General features: G+C 39.1%; 1 protein-coding gene across 1 annotated transcript; it reads right to left on the bottom strand.

Annotated features, from left to right (window-relative positions):
• Positions 1 to 10,583: 10,583 nt before the first annotated feature.
• Positions 10,584 to 10,931, bottom strand: LOC149142254 (uncharacterized). Its single transcript, XM_089451434.1, has one exon. The coding sequence runs from the start codon at positions 10,929 to 10,931 to the stop codon at positions 10,584 to 10,586; it is 348 nt and encodes a 115-aa protein (XP_089307560.1).
• Between the last annotated feature and the right edge of the window lie 1,534 nt (positions 10,932 to 12,465).

The following is a 12,465-nucleotide window of genomic DNA, read 5'->3' as shown; positions in this document are numbered from 1 at the left end:
GTTCCCCCCAAGCACATAATAATTGTATTCAAAACATTTTGACTTATCAAATGCGTCTTTGTTGGGAACTTAAACTGGATCAACAAGAAGCACATAATTAACCACATGAGCATATGGATTGTACCTCAATTAAGTTTATCTTTGTCAAGTTCTATCGAATGGCATTTTGTTTTGTTTTGATAATACCATCTCCTAAATCAGCTCCTGGTGTAATGATTTATCTGCTTTCTTTTGAAGTTTCACTAGGTTCTTGACTGATGGTAATGACTACTTCAAAATGTTAACTTTACTTTTCTTGGGCATTGTTACTTTTGGTCTTTTACGGCTCTTCTCAATTTCAATGTCATCCTCGATAACGACAACATATTCTTCACTGCCAATTTCAAATTCCACATCTTCAAAAGAAATTTGTCTACCCTTGCTAGATTTATCCACTAGAGTCTTTTTTATGATCCCTTGGATGTAGTTTTGTAGCATCATGAATTACTACATTTTTCTTGTTTGTCATATCTTCTTCTGACATTGAGTAGAAACTGTTGACAACTTTCATAATATCGTGCTCTATGAAATGAATGCCTCCCAACCTAATTGGAAAACTTTCAACAAAATTCTGCCAAATAAAACATCATATGTCAATAAAAAAAAAGTTAAAAAAATATAGTGAGACAGTTACAAGAATGAAAAACACAAATATAAATAACAATACTTACGATATTTTGTTTCATCTCATTTACGATTTGTTTACACAACTTTGTAGATACCTCTCTCATGTCATACAATGAATATGATAACTGGCATTTAATCCTTTCATGTGACTTGGGCAGTTTTGTAAATATGTAAACAAATTCATTGTCTAGTACCGAACACGTCTATGACTCTTCCCATCACGTCAAAAATTCCATTATCATTAGGTATATCAACATATAGATATATCTACACATTTTGGCTTTCTCTTTCTTTGACATACTTGACATTTGATGGAAATTTCACTTCTTTTGACTTCTTCCAGTATCAAATCATCTTCTTATCATTTGAAGCACTTGAAAGATTTGTAGCCATCAGCTCAGGTGGGGTTTCTTCACCAATGATTTTTTAAGGTCCACCTTTAAGAGTCTTTGGTCCAGAAAGATTCACAAAAATCTTCTTTGATGCCATTTTCCTGAAGAAAAAAAGGCACACATAAATCAGTAAATGACAAAAACATAGTAAATTAAATTAACAATGAAAACGATAAATGATAATCAATTTTATAAACCATAACAATTTAGAAAAAAAAAATAAGAAATTTTAAAAATACATCACCCTGCTGCCGCACCCTGAAAATCGGTCGGCCAACGAGGTGGGGCGGGATAACTACTGGAAACTCCCCCTGCCCCACCCCAGTAGCCTGCTGGCCCATAGGGTGGCGGCGAGACTCAGAGCGGGAGAGCTGCCAGAAGCTCCCCTCACCCCACCCTGGTGGCCCGCCACCCCGCGGGCCGACGGACCGCTGGGGTGGGGCGGGAGAGCTGCCAGAGTCGCCCCGCCACCCCGCGGGATGGCAGGCCACCGGGGTGGGGCGAGGGAGCTGTCGGAGTTTCCTCGCAACCGTGCAGTTCAGCAGGCCACCGGGGTGGGGCGGGGGAGCTGCCGACAGCTCCCCTGTCCCACCCCAGCGAGCCACCGGCCTGCGGGGTGGCAGGGCAATTCTAAGAATTTCCCTGCCACCTCGTGGGCTGGCGGGGTGGGCCGGGGGAGCTAGTGGCAACTTCCCTCACCCCACCCCCGCAGGCCACCAGGATGAGGTGAAGGGCTGGATAGCCATCCCCATCACCCCTAACCTACGAACCCGTTTGGCCGCCATAAGCATTATCGGGGCCACCATGCCCACTGCAGACGTAGTGAGTAAATTTGGTCTGAAAAAAGTTTTAATTAAAAGAAATAAAAATAAATAAATAAAAAAAATTAAAAAAAATAAACTTCATTAAACTTATTTAATTTTAAAATTTGAAAAAGAGAAAAATTAACTAACCTTTCAAATGAGAGAATCTTCCATTGAATATGTTGTTGATAACAATGTAGTTGCTCCACAAATTCGCTCCAAGTTTTTTAACGAACCTCAGAAATCCTTGATGTGATGTGAGTAATAGTGATAATGAAATTTATTATATAGGTGAAATTATGGAGATGTTTTACCGTACAGTTAATGTGGGATTAATTTGTTTAAAAAAAATAACATGTTAATTTTGTTATGGCAATATAGGAAACTATGATAAAGCGAATATTATGGAATTTTTTTACAGTGCAGTGAATGTGGGATTAATTTTTTTTAGAAGGTATTATAAAAAATTTAAAAAAATTCAATTGTTCAGTAAATATTATGTAGTTTAACTATTAAAATAATTTAGGTAAAAGTTTTAGTTTACAATTTTAAATTTAAAGATTTATTTCATAAAAAAAATTAGTTAAAATTTTTCAATAAATTGTAGAATAAAATAATGAAAGGAAATACATGAAACATAATTTGTGGAGGGAAATATTTTGGCGAAAATTTTTGGAGGGAAATTTTTTGGAGGGAAAATTTCATTCTCTAAGCTATATAATATCTTTAGGAGAGTCTACATCAAAGAATCCCTTCATTCCCATCAATTAAGAGGCCTATCCTTTCCCAACACCCCTGCCTTCACCCACCAGCAATTTGTGGATGACAACATGTTATTTGGTCCAAGAAGCCCTCAAATTAAAATCCATTTTATCTAATTTTTCGGATGCCTCTGGAGCTTGCATTAACAAAGCTAAATCCCAAATCTTTTTCTTTCATACCCCTGCTATAACCCAATCCTCTATTGCTAGGATCCTAGGCTTCTCGACGGCAGTTCTCCCCTCCAAATACCTGGGTGCTCCTATGACGACCTCTACTTTAAAGCACTCATCTTGGCTTGTGCTCTTAGAAAAACTAGAAGCCTGTATCTCTTCTTGGACCTTCAGAGCACTCAACATGGCGAGCCGTCTGGTTTTAATCAAAGCAGTGTTACAATCCATGCCACTTTACCTCTTTTCAGTTTTGGCAGCACCCAAATGGGTTCTCAAAGCAATCAAAAATCTTCAATGAGCCTTTTGTGGGGAAATACGAAACAAAAGAGAAAATGGGCATTGGTAAAATGGGACACAGTCTGCCTCCCGAAAAATTCTGGAGGTACTGGGTTACATGATCCTCAACACAACAACGCGATCATGGGAGCACACATCTGGTGGAAATGGATCTCAGACCCGCATACTCCTTGGGCTATCCTCTGGACAGAAAAAATGCCAATAATAGACCAGTAGATGACTTAATTCAGCTCAAAGAAGTTGGCCCAGGTTCCCTAATCTGGAATGCAGCTAAATAGCATAAATATATAATGCAACAGCATAGCTTCTGGGAAATCAGGAATGGTGACAATGCAAGGTTCTCGGAAGATTATTGGCAACAACGACCCAAATTGAAGAACCTAATCACACCCCACCAACTACAGGATTGGGTAGAGCAACCGATGATCAAGGTAAATCAACATTGGAAGCCCACTCACACCCAAGGATACAGGCAATGGATAAGCTCGAACCACATTCTCAGGCAAGGCACGCAGTCCATCAAAGATAATCTGGAAACAGAGCTCTCAAACAGGAAAATACGCTACTCTGACAAGAAGGATATAATTAGATGGGGTTATGAAACGAGAGGAACCTTCACATCACAAGAAGCCTATCATATAATTCTAAGAAACCACATAGTCAAGGATCATCTCTGGAACAAAGTATGGGATCCCCCAATTTGGCCAAAAATATCCACCTTCCTCTGGTTGCTTTGTCAAAACAAAATCCTTACTTGGGACAACCTATGGAAAAGGAGCTTTCATGGACCTTCTATGTGCCCAAATTGTAAACAGGTGGAAGAAACTACTGAGCATCTCATAAACTCATGTCCGTTGGCAAACCGACTTTGGGAAAAAGTTAGCTTCAGATGCCAAAAATATGGATGAAGTAAGGAGGATACCACCAACACTATACGCTCTTGGGCAACCCGTCCATACAAAAGCAAACTGCTAAATTCTTTATGGAAACTTATACCAGGTTTCCTCATGTGGACCATCTGGAAAGAAAGAAATAGTCGCATCTTCAAGGACCACTCCTCTCCTTTAGAAGTCCTATGGAATAATATATGTCAAAACCTTCGAGAAACCTTACTGCTCCAAACATGGCTTGACGATGATTTTCCCTCCATTCCATAGGAACAAAATATATGGGTAAATTGGAATCTACAGTGGAACCAGAAGTAGGCACACCAAAGTAAAAATTCTCCACCAGGAGTGACACCTGACAGATGGACTCCCCCACCCCCACATATGATACAACTTAACTTTGACGAAGCATCTAAAGGTAATCCAGGCAAAGCAGGATATGGAGGAATCTTCAAGAATCACAAAGGCAATGCTCTCCTAACTTTTATGGGTTCAATTGGTTGGGATACAAATAACTCAACTGAATTAGAAGGGTTATGGGAGGGGCTCCTCCTTGCTCAGCTCCATGGTTTCTTCCCACTTATAATTGAAGGGGATTCTCAAATTCTTATTAACGTGGTTAATCAAATATTACAGGGAACTCCATCACACAAAGTTGGTAGCAGCTGGAGATTGGTTGAGCGGTTGCAGCAGATTGAACAATGGCTATTAACTCATAGAGAAGTCACCATTAAGCACATTCGTCAAGATGGTAACAGAGTAGCAGATTTCTTAGCTAACATCGGAGTTGATAGTGGAAAGACTCTTCATGTAGAAACACTTAACACTATTGCCACCACTCCTCAATTGCAGGATTACAATGGTTTGGTGCAAAATGAAAGGGCAAATGAAGAAGAAACGCATCCGGATGCAGGTGACTGCTCTGATAATCAATATGATTAGATGATTGGCTGGCGGACAAGATGGCCATATGGCCGCCAGCGTCGTCCCCAATGCCAACCTCAAGCGAATTCATACCACCTTGCAGAGGACATTAAATGACTCTGAAAGCGAAGCCACCTCCACGCCCTCATAGACATGGCTCCTGCATAGCAGTATGCAATTCCTCCCTTGCTCCATTGCGTCGGCCCTCTGCAAGCTACAGAAACCTACACTCGCACTATGACCAACAGCCAATGCTACTTGCTTCCTTGCCTTGATCTCGCCAACGAATTTCATTTCTCTCATTCCAGCCTTTGTATCTTAGACCAGGCCCAGACCTCCCCTGCTCATTCTCTGCATCGAAACTCAATCAATCCCTTTGCTATCAACCTAACTGTTTATCCTGCTATGGCACACATCAGGCATCGTATGCGCAGGAGGCGTGGCAAAACTCGTGGAGGCATCACCCGCACACCGGCTTCGACTAGCTCTGCCACCATTTCCCCTGACTCCTCCACTAATATGCTTAATCCTCTCAGCTCTCCCTCTCGCTGCTACCCAAACACCAGAAGTGGAAGGGGTTGTGCCATTCACTCAGTGGATTTCCCCCTTCCACCATATCCTGCTCCCCATAGCACTCAATTTTGTTTCCGCAGCTCCTTAAACTGGCCTGTAATCACTGCTACTGTGACCATTTCCTTCTCGGAAGAGACTGAGCCGTAAGCTCCTCCATCTAGGCATAATGACAAGCAGAGCAGAGCGGCTCCAAGCAGCCATGGTATTAGCATTCTTGGCAATCGGCATCATGACGAAGGCAAAGCGGCTCTGCATGGCGAAGTTGTAGTTGGCAGTCAACCAACTGAGGATAACATACATGGTCACACAAAGGCATCGGGAAGCAAACAGAACAACACATCTAAAATGCAGATAGGCACAGGTGGTGCTAAGGAGGCTCCTCCAGCTCAGGGTAGTGGCGTGCCTGACGCAGATGATGACTGGTACCAATTCGTGTGTCGGATCGAAGAGGAACCAACACCGGAGAATCTCTAGTCTTAACACATGGCATCCAGTTATTCCTTTTTTCCAAGTGGATGTGTCTAAGTTTGAACAGTCTTTTTCAGTTAACTGTTTTTTATTCTAAACATGAAATATCTCTCTCTGTTTTTTTGGATAAACACTGCTTACCCATGTGTGGGTTCTTTCTGGTTTAATGGATTGGTTTCCCCTATGTTGGGGCAGTAAAAAACAAACAGATTCATTTTTGGTGATGATTGATGCTCAGCAATTTTGAGGTCAAGCTTTTCTGTAACTTCTTTTTTGTATCATATTAATAGAACAATATTGCTTAGAAAAAAAATATCTTTAGGAGAGTCTGCATTTGTATCATTCAACCTCTTCTATTTTAAAGAGATGGATTCTTCTAATAGTGAAGTTTCACTTTGTAAAGAATCAACATCTTCATCATGTAACAACTCTACTCATATTGATGAATATAACGGAAATTCTTCCACTATGAATAGAAAGTCAATTCTTCCACTTAGTCCTAATCCTAAGGACTGTGAGAGCCGCACTGATGAAAGAGGGGATGAAGAATTTCAAATAAATAAGGAGTCACGGATTCCACTTAGTCCTAATCCTAAGGAATATGAGAGCAATAGTGATGAGGAGCATGATGAAGAATTTCAAAAGAATGGAGTGTCACAATGTCCACTTTGTCCTAATCCTATGGACTATGAGAGAAATAGTGATGAAGAGCATGATGATGAATTTCAAAAGAATGGAGTGTCACGGTGTCCACTTATTCCTAATCCTATGGACAATGAGAGCAAAAGTGATGAAAAGTGTGATGAAGAATTTCAAAAGAATGGAGTCTCATGGTGTCAAATTAGTCCTAATCCTAAGGACTATGGGAGCAACAGTGATGAAGAGCATGATGAAAATTTTCAAAAGAATGGAGTTTCATGGTGTCCTCTTAGTCCTAATCCTATGGACTATGAGAGTAGCATTGATGAAGAGCATGATGACAAATTTCGAAAGAATGGAGTGTCACAGTGTCCACTTAGTCCTAATCCTATGGACTATGAGAGCAACAGTGATGAAGATCATGATGACGAATTTCAAAAGAATGGAGTGTCACGGTGTCCACTTAGTCCTAATCCTAAGGACTATGAGAGAAATATTGATGAAGAGCATGATGAAAAATTTCAAAAGAATGGAGTGTCACGATGTCTTCTTAGTCCTAATCCTATGGACTATGAGAGCAGCAGTGATGAAGAGCATGATGGCAAATTTCAAAAGAATGGAGTGTCACGGTGTCCACTTAGTCCTAAACCTAAGGACTCGGAGAGCAACAATGATGAAAAGCATGATGAAAATTTTCAAAAGAATGGAGTGTCACAGTGCCCTCTTAGTCCTAATCCTATGGACTATGAAAGCAGCAATAATGAAGAGCACGATGATGAATTTCAAAATAATGGAGTGTCACGGTGTCCTCTTAGTCCGAATCCTATGGACTATGAGAGCAACAATGATGAAGAGCATGATGACGAATTTCAAAAGAATGGAGTGTCACGTTGTCCACTTAGTCCTAATCCTATGGACTATGAGAGTAGCAGTGATGAAGAGCATGATGAAAAATTTCAAAAGAATAGAGTGTCACAGTGTCCTCTTAGTCCTAATCCAATGGACTATGATAGCAACAATGATGAAGAATTTCAACTAAATAGAGTGTCACAATGTCCACTTAGTCCTAATCCTATGGACTATGAAAGCAACAGTGATGAAGAACATGATGAAGAATTTCAAAAGAATGAAGTGTCACGGTGTCCACTTAGTCCTAATCTTATAGACTATGAGAGCAGTGGTGATGAAGAGCATGATGAAAATTTTCAAAAGAATGGAGTGTCACAGTGTCGTCTTAGTCCTAATCCAATGGAGTATGAGAGCAACAGTGATGAAGAGCATGATGAAAAATTTAAAAAGAATGGAGTGTCATGGTGTCCACTTAGTATCTATAGAAAGGCTTTCAAATTGTTTCATTCGATGGGGAATTTTCGTCTCTCGAGAAGCCAAGAAAATTTGGAAAAGGATTCCACATTTTATTTAGAAGTACGTCATAAATTACAGTTTGGGCCATTATCGAACACTGCAATGTCATGGATGAAAGATTTATTTTCAAAGCATGGAGAGTGTATGCCAAATAGAGAGACAATACATATTCCAGATAATTTTTCAAGACGAGAAATCTACAAATTATACAAAGAATATGCAGAAGGTGCTGAGGGACATGGTCGGTTTGTTATATATCAATATTTTAAGAAAGGTATGGAAGAAAGAATTCAACAATGTTCGTATTCCTAAGAAGACAAGAATCGGAATTCACAATACATGTGCTTCTATTAAATAAAAAGGGGAAAAATGAGAAGGGTCAGAAAGCGGTAAGCTTTCATAACTTTAACTTTTAAAATTTTATAGTCATCAACTATGAAAACATATTTCTTAATGGCTTTCTTTTATGTTGTGTAGATTCAATTGTCAAAGAACTTCGAGAGCATCATGAACAACAAACAAGTGAAAGGACAAAGTTGTACAAGCATCGAAATAAGTGTTATGATAATCTGAATAAATATTTGGATTTGATAATTGATGGTATGGACCAGAAGAAACACTTTTACCACATTTTGTTCGCACACCCAAAAATTTACAGGAGGAAAATTTTATTCTGTATCACTTGGTCGGTTGTATGGTCTTCAATGGGAAAATGTTGCCAAGTGTGTACTTCACAGCTCCAAATATTCATAATGATGCAAATATGACAATAACCATAATTCATTATGTTCTTTCTCATTGGTCTGGTAACCTTTCTAAAGTTTTGTATCTACAATTGGACAACACTTGCCATGAAAACAAAAATCAGGTTGTTTTGGGATATCTAAATATGCTTGTTGAATTGAGAATTTTTCAGAAGGTAAAGGTTGGTTTCCTTCTTGTTGGGAACAATCATGACCATATTGATCAGATGCTTAGTCATTTTTCAGTCACATTGAGGAGGAAGGAAATTGGGAGCTTGCCATCATTAATTAAATGTATTAAGAAATCATACATGCTAGAGCCTACTTTTGATGTGTTGGAAGAAACTGTTGACATGCAAAGGTTTATTTTGCGATCACATGGTGAGGAGAAATGCATTGAACAACTTAGTGACATTAGTTTCCAACATCAATTTCGTATCAAAAAAATTGATGGGAAAACACTAATATGGGGCAAGAAGTATTCACTGTAGAATGGGCACCATCATCACGTTTGGAATTTTTTAAGTTCATTCCAGATCATCCAATATTTGCATCAAAAATATTTTTATTGCAATCAGTTGGTGAAGTTCATAATGCACGCAAACAGAATAGAGATATAAATTATTCTGATTTCCTAGAAGAAATTAAAAAATGTACTAGATATACATATGAGTACTTTGACATTGTTGATTTAGTTTGGTGGGAATCATTTTTCAATAATCAAAGTGATATAATTTCAATAACAACAAATGAAGATATACCTTTAAAAAATCCATTATTTGGCCACAAAATGTGTCAAATGAACATGAGGAAATAAACATTATGGAACAACAACAATCTCAAGGTACTATTAATTCTTCACAGGTGGAGGAAAGAGAGATGTATATTGGTTCTAGAAGGTCTCATGCACAACGTGAAGCCATGGAAGACCTTTACAGGGGTTCAGTACAGGATATTAAGGAGGGTTGCATGATTCCAGTGCTAGCAGATGGAGATCCCAATGGCTATCCATTTAGGGTTGCTAAGGTTATAAAGGTATTTACAAAAAATGAGGATGTTACAGGTGTTGACGTACATTGGTATGCCACAAATACACACCCATTCAATGGTGTGTATAAGCCAGAGATAGTAGTTGACAAAAAAAATGGCGGAAAGAGAAAAAGAAAGGGTACAAATATAAATCGCCGCTACACAAACATCTTAAAATTGGAGGATGTTGACATACTTGTTTATGACTTGAATTTAACAAAGAGAGGAACTCTTCGCTTCAAGATGATAGAGATTCTAAAAAGGTTGTTACCAGAAGGAACAACGTTGAGATGGGAGTCTGTTGAAACCAGTCGTAGATTTAGCAGAATTTTGAAACATGAAAAGGTGCGCATGCATGGGGACTCAGATGGGGCACTAGTTGATGAAAGAGAAGAATATGGAACATCTTCGTCAACATCCAATAATTCATATGAAGATGTGAATTTTGATGGTGTGCAAGAAAATATGTGATTTTGAATAATATTCTAAGACATTTTGTATAATTGATGTTTGCATCGTATCTTGAAATAAAAATTTTGATTTCCAAATGGTGTTAAATCAGAAGTTATGAGTAATTTTTATGTTGTTGGATTATATGTCTTAATTATGATAACTTTTATTTTTTAGAATATCTACAATGCAACATTAAATTAGAGATATAATGTATGTTTAATTCAATATACAAATAATGACATTTTGATTAATTTAGTCATGTAATTTTTTCATGCTGGAAACTGTGGCTGGAGAGGAACCATGAGGCTCCCCAAGCTTGTATTCTACGTTTTATCTTGTCTAGCAGGGGCATCCAGTGACCTAATTTAGGATTTGATTTGAAGATTGGGATCCCGAGATACTTAAATGACTCCTAGGTCAAGATTCCTTCCATTTCTAACAGCCTTGCTATGTCTGTCAATTCCTTAATCGAGCAATTCCAGCCATAGATCATGCTTTTTAGATAGTTGATCTTGCTAACTGAAACCTCCCTATAAATGTCCAGCTCCTTCTTGAAGGACCTTGCATAATTTATGCAAGCTCCTCCAAGCAATAATGTATCATCAGTAAACTGGGCATGATTTATGTCTTTAACATTGAGAGCCATCCTAAGGCCTGGCAGTGTTTGGATCTGTTGACAGTAGTCTAGCTGGAAGTTGAGCACCAAAGCTTGAATGGCGTAAAGAAGCAAGGACAATGGGAAACCTTGTCTTAGCCCCATCGAGGCTTGGAAGAATTTTTTTGATCGACCATTAACCAATGGCACTATCCAAGGGGAGGCTATGCAGGCTTTCACCCAAATTATGAGAGCTTTTGAGAAGCCAAATTTCTCCATCACAGAAAATAAGAATTCATGTCTCACCCTATCAAAGGCATTTGCCAAATCTAGCTTAATCACCATACCTTTCTCTTTTCGACGATAGCTTGAGTGAATTGCTTCTTGCACCAGCACAATATTGTCAAGAGTCTTTCTCCCTTTAATGAATCCTCCTTGGTTTTCAGGGATGATGACCGCCAGAATTTTCTTAAGACGGTTGGCTATTATTTTGGTAACCAGCTTATAACTTGTATTACAAAAAGATATGGGTCGAAATCTGTTGAAGTCGATGGCGCCCTTATCTTTCGGAATCAAGGCAAGGAAGGCCGAGTTGGTACTACCTCTAATCTTGGTACATGTCTAAGATTTCTTGACCATTATTAGAAGATCATTTTAATTGTAGGCCAACAAGTTAGGTAGAACCTTGTTGTGAACCCATCAAGGCCAGGAGCTTTATCCGATTCCATGCAATCCAAAGCTTTTTTAAGCTCATTCATACTGATCGGAGCAGTTATCATAATATTATCAGAATCTTGAACACAATGAGGAATTATATCAATCGGGTAGGCTTGAGAATTGATAGGAGGGTCTTCCGGGGCCAAGTAAAGATCTTTGAAGAAGGAGTGGGCTCCTCTCTTTATGCCTTCAAAATATTTAACCACGGTGTTTTGATAGTGAATTTCATTTACTGTTTTGAAGTGCTTGCCAGCTTCATCTTTCTTATGGAAGTAGCTTGTATTTTTGTCTCTGGCATGTAACCAAAGATTTTTGGACTTCTGTCTCTAGAACTCTTCTGCATCCCTACTTGCTCTATGGAAATCATTTTGCAGCTCTACTTCTTTCTGAAGAAGGATTTGAGTTACATTGGATTTCTCCATTGTTAATTGATGGATTTCTATGTTGTCATGTGTGTCCTTTCTTTTGGCAGTGGGCGTTTTCAACCTCTTAGCCCACTCCTTGAGCTCTATTTTAAGTCCCCTCAATTTTTCTTCCCACACAAAGAAAGGGGATCCTTGAACTTGTCAGTTCCAGGCCTTAGAGACCACCTCCTAGAAACCTTATTGTTGTATCCATAGAGGACTGAATCGAAAGGGAATGGGGCCAATATTTCCATCCAGGGAGAGCTCAAGCAAAATGTGTTTATGATCAGAGGCGTAGTACGGCAAGATTTTAGAGGTGGCCATTAGACCGCATGTCAAGAAGGAGGTTCAGACAAAAAATCTGTCTAAACGAGTAGCAATGTGGACGGGGCCTATCCTTTTGTTGGACTAGGTGAATTTCCTAGATGTGGGCTTGATATCCTCTAGATCCAAACCTAACATGAGGTCTTCAACCCATTCTCTAGCTGGGTCCCTGATCAACGAGCCCCCCTTTTTCTCTTTTTTAGGTAGTGTAACATTCAGATCGCCTGCAATAATAATATTTTCTAGATTGTGCA

This window comes from Pinus tabuliformis, chromosome X (genome assembly GCF_031772625.1).
Source record: "Pinus tabuliformis cultivar Carrire ecotype Pingquan chromosome X, CPIR1, whole genome shotgun sequence".
Lineage (NCBI taxonomy): Eukaryota > Viridiplantae > Streptophyta > Pinopsida > Pinales > Pinaceae > Pinus > Pinus tabuliformis.
This window is presented reverse-complemented; position numbering and strand designations above follow the sequence as displayed.